The sequence below is a fragment of the Rosa chinensis genome, chromosome 7 (genome assembly GCF_002994745.2).
Source record: "Rosa chinensis cultivar Old Blush chromosome 7, RchiOBHm-V2, whole genome shotgun sequence".
Taxonomy (NCBI): domain Eukaryota; kingdom Viridiplantae; phylum Streptophyta; class Magnoliopsida; order Rosales; family Rosaceae; genus Rosa; species Rosa chinensis.
This window is the reverse complement of record NC_037094.1, coordinates 3,660,641-3,677,486: the sequence shown is the minus strand read 5'-3', so window position 1 is coordinate 3,677,486 and position 16,846 is coordinate 3,660,641. Positions and strand designations below refer to the sequence as shown.

The 16,846-nt window shown below is 40.9% G+C and overlaps 2 protein-coding genes across 2 annotated transcripts; one reads left to right on the top strand and one right to left on the bottom strand.

The window, feature by feature from the left end:
- The first annotated feature begins 1,364 nt into the window (after window positions 1–1,364).
- On the top strand, window positions 1,365–2,135 carry LOC112180769. Its single transcript, XM_040510706.1, has 2 exons — window positions 1,365–1,803; window positions 1,915–2,135. The coding sequence occupies exons 1-2, from the start codon at window positions 1,365–1,367 to the stop codon at window positions 2,133–2,135; spliced, it is 660 nt and encodes a 219-aa protein (XP_040366640.1).
- A 4,821-nt stretch (window positions 2,136–6,956) lies between these two features.
- On the bottom strand, window positions 6,957–16,685 carry LOC112176073. Its single transcript, XM_024313890.2, has 8 exons — window positions 16,170–16,685; window positions 12,224–13,516; window positions 10,255–12,051; window positions 8,774–9,889; window positions 8,317–8,421; window positions 8,100–8,189; window positions 7,871–7,981; window positions 6,957–7,793 (listed from the first exon to the last, which is right to left on the bottom strand). Exons 1-8 carry the CDS (start codon window positions 16,227–16,229, stop codon window positions 7,308–7,310), a joined length of 5,058 nt encoding a protein of 1,685 aa, XP_024169658.1. The 5' UTR covers window positions 16,230–16,685; the 3' UTR covers window positions 6,957–7,307.
- Between the last annotated feature and the right edge of the window lie 161 nt (window positions 16,686–16,846).

Sequence of the window (16,846 nt, the reverse complement as noted above, 5' to 3'; positions counted from 1 at the left end):
AAAGAAGATGAGATGGATGAAGGAATGTGTTTGGGAAAATGGAAAGGAAATGGAGAGACAAAGAAGATGAGATGGATGAAGGAATGTGTTTTAGAATGAGAGGAGAAGGTGTTTATATAGGGAAGAAAAAGAAGAGTGAAATGATGAGTGGAAGAAAAATAATGAAAGTGGAGTATGAAAGTGATTTGTAAAATATGGAAAAGAAAGAGAAATGATGAAATGAAAGCAAAGCATGAAGGTGCAGCAACATGGAAGTGATGATGATCTATTAAAGAGATTGTAGAAAAAATATATCCAAGGAAAAAGAGAAAAGCATCTAGCTTTCTTCATGTGGGTGGGAAACATGAATATGTGGTGTTGAGCTGTTGTCAGGTCAGTTTCTTCCCCTTTATTCCTTCAATTATTTCTCCAACAAGACTTCATTATATGCCTTCGACTTCTTCATATGAAATGTTCCACTATGAGTGTAGATAATCCTGACAAATTTTCAGAGCTTCAATCCATGTGGTTGGGCCGGAAATGCTGCTGGACCTCTTACAGGTCCAGTTTTCCGGTTTTGCTTCTGTAGAAAATTGGGCTGATTGTTTGAAGGCCTTCCACTCATATTTTTCTCTGGCACTCTTCATAAGAAATGATCCTTTGGGTGTCTAGAATGGATCTGGAAGGTTTCAGCTCATTTGAAGTTCATTTGGTCAGGCGGCCGCTCCTTCTTCCTTGCTTGGCTCTGATTCTCCTAGCTGGAGTAAGAAAATATTCAAGGTTGACTTTTTAGTGCATTTTCATTCTTCTCCATCATTTCTAGGTAATTATGGACCTAACGCTCATTTCACCTTCATTTACTCCAATGTACCTAAAAATAGAAATTGAATTAAAATCGATTCAGTTAAGGAATTAACTAAGCAAAATGTGAGGAAATAACTATTAAAATATCACATTAAAATGCTCCTATCACTAATATATCTTCTCTTATCTTCAGGATGTCGAATGCACCTAGACTCGACTTTCAAATGCTTGACTCAACGGGTTCGGAATACTATAGTTGGGTAACCGACGTTGAGAACCACCTCACTTCAAGAGGGATATTGCCCATAATTCAAGCTCCTAATCCAGGCCTTGTGTTCCAAAGAACACCTACAAAGCATGCACAAGCTATTATCTTGATGCGGCGCCATATGGATAAAGCTCTCAGACTAGAGTATATGTCAATGAGAGATGCTCAAGACTTATGGGTAGCGCTAGAAGAGCGTTTTGGTAATATCCAAGATACCCTCCTCCCTGACTTGAAGGTTCAGTGGAATAATATACGCTTCTCCGACTTTAAGTCTGTTGCAGAATATAATTCGGAAGCTCTTCGACTCAAAGCTATGTTGAAGTTCTGTGGAAAGCCTCTCACAGAAGATGAGCTACTTGAGAAGACTCTCTCCACCATTCCCGTCTCAGCAATTGTGATATCAAAGCAATTTCGCACAGAAGTCAATGCTGGACGAATTACAAGGTTTAATGAGCTTATTAATATTTTGTCGGTATCTGAAAAGTACGACAACATCCTTGTAAAGAATTATAATTCTAGGCCCATAGGAACCAAGAGCGTCCGTGAGGCAAATTATAATGCACCCAAAAAGGGGCGCAAGCAGCAATACCCTAATAATAAGGGACAAGAAAGGCGTACGGGCCCATATAACCACCCCAATAAAGAGAGAAACCGCAACTTTAAAGCGGACACTCGTGGTGGCAACTTCACACGTGGTGGTAACTCCACACGTGGCAACTTCACACGTGGTGGCAACTCCACACGTGGGAGAGGTGAATATAATAACAATATGGGCCGTGGAGGTCGCATCATAAGGCGTGGTAGTAGCAGTAACCCTCCTAGGGAATATCCACAACATGGACAAACTGCACCTCCAATGAAAGGAGGCAACCATAATGACGTGTGTCATAGATGCGGATCAATCGAGCATTGGTTCAAACAATGCCATGCAAGTACTAAACTAGCTGCAAGCTACAAAGAGTATAGGCAAAACAGGGAGCAAGAATCCAACCTTGCCGAAAATGAAGATAGTGAAGATGTCAATCTCACAATAGAGGACTTCAAAGCTGAACAAATGCACGAGGATGCAGCAGACTTTGATTAGAATAGTCCTTTTCTATTTTCCAAGGGCAAATGTGCCTTAATCAATAACAATTGTATTGACTTTTCTTATGTGGTGTACCCAATGAAATATGATGTCTAGGAAAGTAATTGAGACCATGGTATTTAAGCGAGCCTCGCTCCACCAACATCTCTCTACTTCCCTGGTCATATTTCATTGGAATTACCAAACGGAATGAGCAATTACAATTTGTATAAAGTTTGATTGTACTTTGGAATAGACTTTGGAAACCTTGATGTAATCATTGGTTATTTTCCTTATTAATAAAGTATCGCATTCAATGTCATGGACATGTGTTAATATTCCGAACTTTACTCCTTTTTCAGTATGTTTTCCGGAGAAATGGAATGCCTTCTTGATAGTGGCACCACACATACTATATTACGACACAGGCAATTATTTTTATGGATGAAGCCTAGTCGATCTTCAATAACTACGATGGCAGGATCATCACAATTGATTCATGGTCGAGGACCAGCTCAATTTTTGTTGCCAAATGGCACGAATATTAATATCATCGAAGCTCTATATGCTCCTAGGGCTGGAAGAACCCTATTGAGTTTTAAAGATATAAGAGCCAATGATCTTCATGTGGAAACACATTGTGAGAATGGACAAGAGTTCCTTTGCATTACCTCTAATAACTACGGAAATACACGAGTATTAGAGAAACTTATGTGTCGCTCTAGTGGATTATATGCAACCACTATCAGAGTAATTGAATCCAACCATGTCATGAATGAAAATTTATGGGATTCTGACACATATAGACTTTGGCACGACCGCTTGGGTCACCCAGGTCGTGATATGATGCTCCGTATATTAAAAACTTCACACGGACATCCATTCTTCAAAACGAAAAGAAGTACGAACCAAAGATTGGTCGAAAGAACTACTTCATATCATTCGTTTTGTAAGGCTTGCTCTTTAGCAAAGGTAGGATCAAGACCATCCTATGCAAAGGACTCTAAAGATAATATACCATTCTTGCAAAGAATACAAGGTGATATTTGTGGACCTATTCAACCAACTTGCGGACCATTTAGATATTTTATGGTGTTGGTTGATGCATCGACACGCTGGTCACATGTCATGCTATTATCCACGAGAAATGCTGCATTTGCTAAACTCCTAGCACAGATCATTAAATTAAGGGCTCACCACCCTGATCATCCTATTAAGTCAATTCGTCTTGACAATGCTGGAGAGTTTACATCAAAAACTTTTGATGATTATTGCATGTCCATTGGGATCGAGGTTGAACACCCTGTACCTCATGTACACACCCAAAATGGTCTCGCAGAAGCTGCCATTAAAAGACTTCAAATGGTTGCTCGAGCATTGGTTATGCGCACCAATCTCCCTATTTCTGCTTGGGGCTATGCAATATTGCACGCAGCTGTGCTTATTCGTCTGAGGCCCACTGCCACCCAACCATTTTCTGCTTCCCAGATGGTCACTGGGTATGAGCCCGATGTCTCACACTTACGAATATTCGGGTGTGCAGTCTATGTGCCAATTGCGCCGCCACAGCGCACCAAAATGGGTCCTCAAAGACGATTGGGTCTTTATACTGGATATGACTCTCCCACCATTATCCGCTATATAGAACCCTTGACAGGCGATCTATTTACCGCTAGATTTGCGGATTGTCACTTTGATGAGACAGTCTTCCCATCATTAGGGGGAGACATGAACAGTAATGTTCAACAGAAAAGACAGGAATTGTCGTGGTTTGTCCCCACTCTGTCTCATCTTGATCCCCGAACAGCACAATCTGAAATAGAAGTGCGGAGGATTCTCGATCTTCAGAACGTAGCAGAATCAATGCCTGATGCGTTTTCTGATATCGCTAAAGTGACAAGATCACATATACCTTCTGCAAATGTGCCTGCAAGGATTGATGTCCCTAACACTAGAGGACATGATGCCATCTCAAGAATACATGAGAATGGCGCCAACGTCCCCTATATGGGTGATGTAGTGGCTAGACCCATGGCTCCCGCCAGGAAGCGCGGGAGGCCCATTGGTTCGATGGATTCTCGCCCAAGAAAGAAAGCGAGTTTGGCACAAAATAATCCATTAATCATCGATACAATTAATCCCTCTCATGAAAATATTCCGGATTATGGTTATGTCAAAGAGACATCATTGGAGGACGCTCCAATAAAAGAACCAATTCCAGAGAATAGAGAGATCTCCATGAATTACACTAGTATACATGGGGTGATGGATAGAAATTCTATGACTATTAATGATGCTTTTGCATATCATATTGCAAAAGGAATTATAGAATACGATGATATCGAACCTCGCTCTGTTGAAGAATGTCAACGAAGAGCAGATTGGTCTAAATGGAAAGATGCGATCCAGACTGAATTGGATTCACTAACAAAGAGACAGGTATTTGGGTCTATAATGCTGACACCACCAAATATAAAACCTGTTGGCCATAAATGGGTCTTTGTTAGAAAGCGTAATGAGAAAAATGAGGTTGTTAGATACAAAGCCCGCCTTGTGGCACAAGGTTTCTCACAACGCCCTGGAATCGACTACGAGGAGACATATTCTCCCGTAATGGACGTTATAACGTTCCGCTACCTTGTCAGTTTGGTAGTTTCCGAAAAACTTGACATGCAGCTTATGGATGTGGTTACAGCATATCTCTATGGGGATCTAGATTCAGAGATATATATGAAGGTTCCAGATGGACTTCAATTACCCAAATCAAATGGCTCTAAACCACGGAGCGCGTTTTCAATAAGATTGAGACGCTCACTATATGGATTGAAACAATCCGGACGGATGTGGTATAACCGTCTAAGTGACTACTTGATTAGGAAGGGATATATTAACAATGAAATATGCCCATGCGTGTTCATTAAAAGAACAAGTTCCGGATTTGCAATTATAGCAGTATATGTCGATGACATGAATCTAATTGGAACTCTAAATGAGTTAAAAGAAACTGCTAAATATTTGAAATCCGAGTTTGAGATGAAAGATCTTGGGAAAACACGGTTTTGTCTCGGAATAGAACTCGAGCACCGTAGTGATGGGATTATGATCCATCAGTCAGCATATACTCAAAAATTACTAAGGCGCTTTAATGAAGATAAAGCAAAGCCTGTGAGTACTCCCATGATCAGCCGTAGCCTTGAGCCCAGAAAAGATCCATTTCGTCCAAAGGATGAGGACGAAGGCTTATTAGAGGCTGAAGTGCCATATCTAAGTGCAATAGGTGCATTATTGTACTTAGCTCAATGCACAAGACCGGATATCTCATTCGCAGTGAACTTGTTGGCTCGACATAGTTCCTCGCCAACACGCCGCCATTGGATTGGTATAAAGACAATCTTTCGATACTTAAAAGGTACGATTGATATGGGCTTGTTTTATCCCTACAGGGAGAAAAGAAAGGACGGAAGTATGGGATTAGATCCCACATGGCAAAAAGCCACCTTCCGCAATATGAACGCCGGCGACACTTTCCATGGTGGCCGACGTTCTCCTCCTCCCCTCCATCAAAATGATAATGATGTTTTGATGGGCTTTGCTGATGCAGGGTATCTCTCTGACCCTCACAAAGGTCGCTCCCAAACAGGTTATGTCTTTACCATGGGAAGCACCGCGATATCTTGGAGATCCACGAAACAGACCCTTGTTGCTACTTCCTCAAATCATGCAGAGATTATTGCTCTACATGAAGCTGTGCGTGAATGCATATGGCTAAGGTCTGTAAATAGACACATTCGAGGAACCTGTGGTTTGAAGTCCACCACAGAAGAACCTACATGCATTTACGAAGATAATGCAGCTTGTATTGAGCAAATGAAATTAGGTTTCATCAAGGGGGACAATACCAAGCATATATCGCCAAAATTCTTCTACAATCAGCAACAACAAACACTTCTGAAAATTGAAGTAAATCAAATCCGATCAGAGGAAAATGTAGCGGACTTATTTACTAAGTCGTTACCAAAATCCCCTTTCGAGAAACATGTGAAGAGTATCGGATTGAGAAGGCTATCCGAACTCCCACGATCTTCAGGGGGAGTCTAAATCAGGGGGAGTATCCAGTTACATACTCCACGCTCAAACGCGCGTTGTGCTCTTTTTCTCCTTCGACCAAGGTTGTTTTTTCCCACAGGGTTTTATTACTTGGCAAGGTTTTTAACGAGGCAATTTCGAAGCGCACGACCTAAACAATACTATTTGACATGAAATATCCAAGGGGGAGTGTTGTAGTATATATGATTCACATGTACAAAACATGAGTCATAGTATAAATGTCTATATCATGTATACAAATAGGTACTTGAGTATAATGTAGGTATTGTGACTTGTGTGACAAGCTTTATGCCAAAGGGCAACAAGCATGGCATTTTATCATCATCACAGCCACCATAGAAGGCTGCAGCTGTGAATGTAGAGGTTATCAAATTGAGTTACTCTTTGAGCTTTCACACTTGTAATATTTTCCTATAAATACCTCTTTGTGTGAGATGAATAAACACACTTGAATCTCTATTCTCACAGAAACATTACTCTCTCTCTCTGTTTATCATTTCATACTTGTCCTCAAACACCAAGACTAATTTTTATTGAAATTCTCCCGTACATCATGATTTTTGGGAGAGGCCCATACCTAAGCAATAGAGACTTGGAATGCTTCAAATCCAGTTCTCTGAATACCTATATTTCGCATTTGGGTTTTTCTATTACAAGAAATAGAAAATATTACATACTCGTGTCATAGTCTAACAACTAGTATATCCTTTTATCATCCATGCACTCAACAAGTCTACAAGAACAATCTTACTTGCGGAATGCTAGTTCTCAATAATCGAATTTCCATAAGTTTATTCTGTCAATTCTGTACAGTACAACAACAATTGTTTTTACACTTGTGTTCATAACATATTTTTGATACGACCCCTATACCGACGGAGACTTAAGCCCTGATGCCTATATTCAGTTATTCCGACAGTCACAGCAAGTCTTTTGCAGATTCAGTTTCAAAGGAAACTTCTGTGGAAAATCTGAGTTTAATGTTGTAACTTGCTTGGAACGCGAAACAAAAATGCCAAAATAATTCAGCATGCACACTCAAGATGACATTACCTGTCAAAATGAGACGCACCGCCATGCATGTCATACTCCAGCGATGCTGGGGTTCTCAGTTGAAAAGAAATTTTCTGCTCTATCGATGAAGCTGTTCGGAAATCTACAATGCAGCATCATAGAGGCAGTGTCTGTAGATGGAAGAATCTGCTTCGGAGCCAACTCTTCATAACTCCTAATTGTTTTACTTTCCCTATGGCTTCTCATCTTGCCAATTCTCATGCTGTTTCCTGAAGCAACACCCTTTCCGGAAGAAACCCTAGAGTTCTTGGTACTGTTACGGCCGGATCTTAGGGGCACATCATCTGCTGGGCCACTGTCCAACTTAGAATTGGATCTAACTGCTGGCAGGACGTTTCTGCAAGATTGTAACAGGGAGAGTAGCATATCTGTACTCATTTCCTGCTGAACCACACCCTTGTTCTGCTCACACCCATAACAGGCAGCAACCAGCGTGCCAGCCAAGACTGGCATCAACTCAGGATCACTGAAGAATACAAATGGCAAATCGCATACCTGACCTCACCCACTAAATAGTTAGTTTATCCATACAACTCAAAGATGTAAATATTTGTATGGAAGACTTCACTGACCTTGTGGATAATGGTAGGACTCTTTCCCCAACGAAGGACAGCTTGATTCCCAAGGTGGAACAGGGCAAAATGACCAAGAAGCAAAAGAGATTCAAGCAAAAGCAGCCCCACCTGAGACACAAAACATCATACAGAGGTGAACAGATAGTTTGGAACTACTTTAGAGATGAAATAATGCAATTACTACTAAAACATAGAATTAAACCAAATAGTGACATGAATTGGTTACCTGATCATTAGCTACTTTCCACTTGCTGGCACAATGAGAAAGCAGGAAACTCATCAAATGGAAAAATTCCATTTTTAGGTCAGGCCTAGCCTGCAAGCAGATCAGGAAAGTAGAAATAGATAAGCTCATCGCCAACAGTTTCTAGATGACATTACAGAGTGAGCATATCAAAAGTTTGGGAGCCATTATAACAAAGATTTTAGTTAAAAGGACCTACTAGCATTCTCTGCATGAATTTAAGGTCCAAAAGAGCCAAATTGTTCAACACCTTCAGTACTCCAGTTGCTACATCTTCAAAATTAGATGGGAGGGAATCTGAGGCCTGAAACAGAGTAGAAGTTTATCTTTACATTTAGTTTCCAGGTTCAATATTCATGACCATGATGCCATATGTAGAGAGCAATGGTAATTGTAGGAATCTAGCATCCAGCCCAAAATTGGCAATAGGTGAACAGGCCCAAGATTTTATATATCACTATGCAAGGCTTACATTTAGGGATGGGGGTTAATTTGCATTGTATCAAAATTTGTCTTTGTAATATCTTACCACAACTCTTTTACAGTAAGAATAACACCAACCAGCAACGATGTTAATAACATTGGGAGCACTACAACGGTACATATTCAGAACCATCAATTCAAGCAAATTATATTGGGCTTGACAGTAAAATTACCTGTTCAGAAGACAATCTATTGTTTGCCTGTAATAACACAGATGTCAACAGAGATGGGAGACTGACAAGCCCTGTCTCTGATACAGCTGAAAGAAGAAATGCTACCGGTTGCTGCAAGCTCATACTGTTATCATACTTATGTTCCGCACCAGTATCCACCAAGTGTTTCTCTTCCTCCACTGATGCAAAAGGCTTCATAATATCCTCATTCAGCATCTTCTGGGGTTCATCTGGAACACCTGTTTTGAAGGTGTTAGCATTGTTTGCTTCAACCAGACTATTAGACTGCTCTTTCTCACTATTCTTAGCAGCAGCTACTGACTCCACAGATTCATTTATCTTACACATCTCATCTACTGGTCCATCCTCTGGTACATCTGGGAGATGTACAAATTTACCACCATTCACCAATGATGATGGAGGCCTAAAATCTTCCAAGGTCTGAGTTGAAGGAAGACATTCCGAATTATCACACTCAGCAATCTTAGCCTCTTCACTTCCATTTCCAAGCAGTGTTTCAATAGGTACTTCTTTCCAATCAATAGGACAATCAGTTTCAGACCTGGAAGTTAAGACAACCAACAAATTTATACTTAAGATAATTGACGATGGAAATGGTGACCCCTCCACCTGGGGTCGATCATAAAGGGCAAAGAGATCTCGCAGCCGGTGAATAACTTGGTAGGCAATCAGTAGCTCCAACAAACTATCCCTCATTTGGAGCTGTCGTTCATCAGAACTTATGTGACTGACTATTGTTGTTACAGTCCATAAATAACCATCCAACACCTCAGATATTGATTCAAAATTTTCAACTGAGGTTTTGGTAGATGGGAAATTAACATTACCAGAAGGATTCAAGGATACTGCTATCTTTATGTAGCTCTCAAGGGCAGCAGACAGCATTGGGATGATAGGGGGCAAGAGATTCTGTGCAAGAAAATAACTCCTGTTTGTAGGCAGAGATAACACCACCCTTAAGAGTTTTAAAAGATGTATTGTCACCTGGCAGGCTTCAGGTTTTGATGTATAAGAAGCAGGCAGGGCAGAAGCGATAAAATCAATCAGACCAGCTTGGCGGGAAGCCTGCAGTTCCAGCTCCTTTCCCTCCAAATACTATGTTCAGAAAAAGAAAAGCATACAGCATTTGTAAGTCAAGATAGCCATCCCATAATTACATTAAACTTAAAAAAACCCTACTGGAACATCAGAAAGGCAGAGCATTTTCAAGCATAAAATAGAGACATAAGAACATTTATCTGAAAAGCAACTTTTCAGCACAAATATAGTCACTCATCAGCACATTTGGATCTTTCTTTTTCTGAGCTGCGAGTGTTCATTCTAGGTAGGTGAAAATGCAAACATGGTATAATTTCCATAATAATGATCATCAACTCTACAAAGAAATGCTTAATGCAAACATCATAATTTATATTCGACTATCCAGTATAACAACCTGGTAATCCTCAAAACCTACATACCTTGATCATTTCAGCAGTTATTAACCCAATGCTTGCAGCCCCTTCTTTTCTTGCTTGTCGGAGTCTTTGAAGTTCTTGAAGCCATCTCCCAATCTTTGCCCTTGCAGTTCCCAGTGCTGTTCTGTATCCAATGCCAGCATTTTCAGCACCAACAGGAGGCTCAAGAATTTCATATTTTAGAGCCATAAGTCTCTGTCGAATTTTTTTAATTCTCCGCTTCATTGAATGTTGTGCTGTATTATTGCTTTCCGCAAAAGTGCAACTTCCTAGGCCTGAGAAACTGCTTACTTGATAATCATCGCCATTGTTAATTGATGATGATCTTCCCTGAACATCCTTGTTTAAAGTTCGACGTAATAAAGGTGAAGATTGATCCCTGAAATCCATAGAAGCTCTCTCTCGTATCTGTTCCAGGTAAAATTTGCGGCGTTGCTCACTTTCTCTTAGTCTCTCAGCCAATTTCTGGGCCAGCAGTTCAGCCTCCTCCTGCTGGGCTTTGGCTCTTTCCTCCTTCCTCCGAAGTTGTTCGATGGCCCTTGCTTCACGTGCTGCACTTGATGCTTTACGCTCCTCCTCCCTTCTAACTTGAGCCTCTTCCTTTCTCCGCTGTGTTTCAGCAAGACGCTGCAACTTTTCAGCTTCAATGAGTTTCCTCCGCTCTAAAACAGCTTCTTCTCGCGCCATATCCTCTTTTTGTTTAGTTCTTATCACTTGAAGTTTTTCAGCTCTCCTCAGTTCTGAATCATGATGCTTCTGGCGCAAACTGAGCTTTTTATTTTCTTCATTTAAGGAAGTTATGAACTGAACCTCTTTAACTTTGATGCTTTCATCACCAGCTCTCTTCACTCGTTGAGCTAGATGTGCTTCGTGTCGAGACTCACTGCGTTGATGACGAGCATGCATTCCCTCCCGTAACTTCATATTTTTTACAGCCTGTAATTCATTAACTCTATTCATCTTTTCTGAACTACGATGAAGCTTCTGAGCTCTCTCATTCTCTAGCTCGCTTCTGATTCTCATAGCACGGGCATGTTTTTCTTCTGCCTCTCTCTTCAGATCCAAACTAGTTTTTTTCTTCTTCTCAGGAGACATTAGTTTATCATGCAACATTCGTGCACGATCAGCACTTTTCCTCCTCAAGCCAGGCGAATGTGAAACTCGGGAAGAGACACGAGAAGGAGATGAAAGAACATCCTCCCAATTCCTCTTCTCCTTCCAAGCATCCATGGATTTCCATGGAGCTGAATTCCTCTTTTCTTTATCTTTTTCCAAAAGTGGAATTTGCTTTTTGGACTGATTGGTCAACTTGGCAATTTTTTCAACACCACCTTCTGTTGACAGTTTTTCTTTCCTAGCAAGCATCTTCTCGGCTTCAGACCCAGACTGTTCTCTCTTAGTTTTTCCAGCAGCAGAATTGTCCCTAGGAGGCAATCTAGATGCATTAACAACAAAGGAAGATGAATTCTGAGAGACACGCCCATTTTGTACCAACTTTACTCTGCTCAAACTGCTTGATTCAGTATTCTTATTCCCATTAGTGACGGCTTCAATGAGATCTGAACCTCCACTATATCTTCTTAACTTCATTGTTGATTCTTTAGAATTTAATTTCCCATCATTTCTTGCAGGTAACGTATTGAGGTTATCACTAGATTGGATATTTGTGTACTTAAGGCCCATAAGTTTAGCATCATTGGCTGCACAAAAGCTAGCTCTTTCTTTCTGAATTTTCTTAAAAGCCTCAAGAGATGAGGATAGTATCTCTGCTTTGTGTGCAGAAGTTGTCATTCTTCTAACCTGCATGTGACATTGACTAGCAGTTTACAAGATTATATCATTTTCAGAAATTTCAAAAAACACAAGAAACCTGTCATTTTCATAGTGATGGAGAAAAGAAAACATCAAGGTTTCAATTTCACATCAAACTGAGAATAACATGTTTTTAATGAGCAGAAGAAGGGTAGCTTACCTCCCATGAAAGAGCATGTGGCCTACGATGGTCACTCTTCAAGGTGATGGGCACCCCATCTATCAACTGAGATGGTGCCCTTTTTATTTTCTCAAAATCTTCCACTCTAGTATTCAGATCTCTGAAATCAGAGCGAGCCTCTTCAAGAACAAGAATGGCCTCTTTCATCTGCTCTACATCGCACTCTAGTTCACAAAGAAGATAAAGCTCATCCACAGCCCGGTTAAGATTCTCAAAGAGAAAGCACCAAAGTCGCTGCCTAAACCTTTCTTTGCTTTCACCTGTGTCACAATCTCCAAGGGCACTCATATTTGAGTTCAACATATAATGTCCAGATGGTGTGAGGGTAGGCTCTGCACAAATTTCTGGGTTGCTCTTGTCAGGTGGAACTAAGTCTTTATCTTTGGAGATATGAACTTCACTTGAACTGCCATCGGGGCCTGATTCTTCAAAAATTGCAGGATTACTTACCACAGTTACAACCACAGGTGCTTCAACTTTCCCCACTGTCCCACCCTCTTCACAAGCCAAAGTGCTAGCACTTACAGGATCATCAGCGACTGCTTCAATGTTTTCGGTATGTATAGCCTTGCAATTTGAAGTATTGTTATCCACATCAACCATTTTGTCATTCTGAATTGGCTCCTCAACATTTTCAGCAGATATAATATCCACCTCCTTGCAGTTATCTTCATACAATTGATCCTTATCATTCACTGACGCCGTCTGGTGAGAAACACTATTGGCATCCGCAGATGCAGCAAACAGTTTGTTTTCTTGTGAATTTGCAGAAGGGACAAAACTATGACAATTCTCATGCTCTTTGGAGGCCACCAGATTTTCATCTCCAATAGCACCAAACTTGATTCTGGTGCCGACAACGTTAGTAAGAGGAAGTGCCAAACCATCATCCTCTAGATCCCCCCACTTAATTTTATGAACCACTTCAGAGTTATCTCTTGCAGGGATCTTCTCTAGATCTCTAGTTTCACCATCAGGATTTGTAATAAATGAAGGAGATGACATGGGACATTTAGCACATTGCTTGTCAATGCCAATATCACAGGGAACACCCATTTTACTCTTATTTGGCGTAGGAATGGTGCTTGCACCACTTCCTTGGCTATGTACAGCACTATTTCCCCCTACTTTTGGAAGCTGGGATCTGCGCTTGCCAAAATAATTCCTACTGTTCTCAATTGATAAGGAGTGACCACTCGAAGAGTTAGCATTCTTCCCAGAACTTCCCCCAACCCAACTCTGTAGAGACAACTTTGAGCTACTTCTCTGTTTCTGGACAGGAGACAAACAAATAAAGATAAAAAGTTAAATGCATGTTACTGATACCAAATGAAACAATTAAGTTCTGGAAAAACACACAAATCTGCAATACAGGTCGATATCAACAGGGAAGCGTTACAGCTAAAAATCTATAAGCATTATATTATTCTAAAAAATGGAAAATTCAAATGGAGACAACATTGTAGCATGTTTTAACAAGTAAAAGTCCTCAGATACAAAAAAATTCACGGTCATAATTTCAATTAAAAAGTTAAAGATAATAAGCCAATATCGACATGCAAAGTTGAATTTCATGATCAGTGTAACCACTCCCTTGCCCTAAAAGATGATCTAACTTTCAAAAGTAGAAAGAGTTTTACACATTGATATGATAATGATCACAACTAAACCCAACATTTTGATAAGATCATTTACTGTTCATTCCTGACTTTCCTTGCTTTTGGTCCATTATCTTATTAGCTTTAACTCTTGAGCTGGACACGTTTTGGTTCTAGTTGACAGTTGGTTCAGATTATAACATTTTTGTAAAGACTATATATGTTATTGTGGGAACCCTGTCCTGATTATGAAATGAAAATGCAGTTTCTTTAGTTTTCCTTCGTTCTTTCTTGCTTTTGGTAAACTGACTCTACCAACTGGTATCAGAGCATGGCTCGGACCGTGCAAGCTCCTGCTCCCTCCTCCACCCCAGTCACCTCCGCTTTGGTTCCACCACCACCCCCTCCTCCAATTACCCACCTAGCTTCTTCCTCTTATCAACCAACTGATGCAGCAGAACCTTTACAAAGGGCAGAATTTCACAACTCCTTAGCCATTCTTCAAGAGGAATTCCACCAGGCAATTGACGCAGTCAACAATAACCATACATCCTTTCAAAATCACATCACTGCACGACTTGCAGCTTTGCAAAGCACTATGATGCAAGTTCTTACTGGACAACACCAACCCCTTAGCTCGGCATCTCCCTCCACCCCCACTTCAACTCCATCATTTTCACCACTTCCACCACCGCGTACACCGGCCCACATCCCACCTATAACATTTGGGTCCATCTCAACCCCAATCACTTCTTACCAAGGTTTGAATTCTCCTACTCCTTTCCCAGCTCTCACATCACCAATACCTACACGTCCCGAGTCCTATCCACACACACATCAACCATTGCCATCTGCACCACCGCAATATTCCACCATTTCATCAATTCCACAACCACAATTTACCACCACAAATAACGCTTACCACACCCAAGCTCACCACACACTTCAGTATGAACCCCAATTCTTCAGACCCCCAAAAGTCGACTTACCTCGATTTACGGGTGATGATGCTGCCGGTTGGATCACCATGGTCGAAAGGTATTTGCGCACCCAGCGCATACCACAATCAGAAAAGGTGGCCATTGCAGCTTCCCATTTTGGACCCGATGCTTGTTTTTGGATGAACTCGTTTGAACAACGACATCCATTGATTACTTGGGAGCAGTTTGTACCGGCTTTCTTGGCCCATTTCGGCGCAGGTGCGAATCATGATTTCAAGATTGCACTATCACACCTGCAGCAGACGTCAACAGTGGAGCTCTTCATCACCGCCTTCACCAAACTGTCCTGCAGAGCCCCGGATTGGAACGATGATCATCTTCTTCCCATGTTTTTGGGCGGCCTGAAACCGGCAATCCGCAACGATGTCAAAACCTTCAATCCTCTCACTTTGACAGAGGCACAAAGGCTGGCACGATGCTGTGAGGCTAAGCTTTCCGAATTCCAGTCGACCTCCGACCTTCCCCCAATCCTCCATACTCAACCACTTCCCCATTACCTTACCGTGCCAACCATACCTTGTCCTCACCTGCTACCACCCAACCACCTAACCCACCACAAGTACAACTTACCAAAACCCCGACCCATCGCAATCCCAGAATCCTTTCCACATCAGAACAACGTGAGAGAAGAGCAAAAGGTTTATGCTTTAATTGTGATGAGCAGTACACCCCCACCCACTCATGTAAACAACCATTCCTAGCCATACTGGAAGCACCTACTGCCACACCAAGTGACGAATCCTCTGACACTCTAGATTTTCCTGCATTTGGTGCCTGAGGTCAGGCCCTACTCAAGGGGGGAGGAGTTGATAAGATCATTTACTGTTCATTCCTGACTTTCCTTGCTTTTGGTCCATTATCTTATTAGCTTTAACTCTTGAGCTGGACACGTTTTGGTTCTAGTTGACAGTTGGTTCAGATTATAACATTTTTGTAAAGACTATATATGTTATTGTGGGAACCCTGTCCTGATTATGAAATGAAAATGCAGTTTCTTTAGTTTTCCTTCGTTCTTTCTTGCTTTTGGTAAACTGACTCTACCACATTTCCAGGTCTACATTTAAGCTCAACTTACTTATCATAATGAAGATAAATGACAAGAACAAACCTTTACACAGCAAGACTCTATCAGCTTCAATTACAATACAACAGCAAATAGGTTTACTCAAACCAATTCATTATTCCCATCTGAACAATATAAATTGAACTTGGACTTCAACCACTCACTCCCCTCATTCAAATTACAGGAAATGTAACACTGAAATACTTGATGTAACTTTACAAATGGAACAAAATGAGGCACTAAAAACCCAAAAAAGCGCAGACCTTTTTCACTTCGAACCATCCAGCGCCATCATCATCTAGAGCTTCTCCAATATTCTCCATTCCCAATTGATCAAATCCCAGATCAATTTCACCACTCTATTCATCAAAAGCCCCAATTTTTACATTAAACCAATATCAAAATTCACTTCAATCACACAGCCAATACCAAAATACACGATCTTGGTGATCAAAAACGAACTGGGTATTCAACAGAATCCGAAAACGAAGATGAAATGAGGTAAAGTTTGAAGCTTTTTGGTTGGTTTTTTTTTTTTTTATCTGTAACGAACTGAGAGAAGTGTTTTCCCACAAAATAAAAGTGGAAAAGAGAAATGGGTAGCTCAGAATTAACAGAAGGTCTGATTAGGAATGTGGGATGCGAGTTTTGAGATTGAGAATTGAGAATTGGGAGGTGGGTTTTATTCAAAGAAGGGTTTTTTTTTTTTTTTGGTTTTGGTTTTGGGGAAAGGAGGGAACAGAGAGAGTTTGGAACGATGGTCGGTGACACTAGTTCGGCGAACGAGTTTGGTACCTTTTACGTTCACAGTCGTCCGTAATAGTGAATTTACGGATTTGCCCGCACAATTTTAAAATTAGTTTTGAGTATTAATATAGGGATCCCATTAATATATATATCATTTTACATTCTGTAGTCTCTACGCCATTACCAAACACGA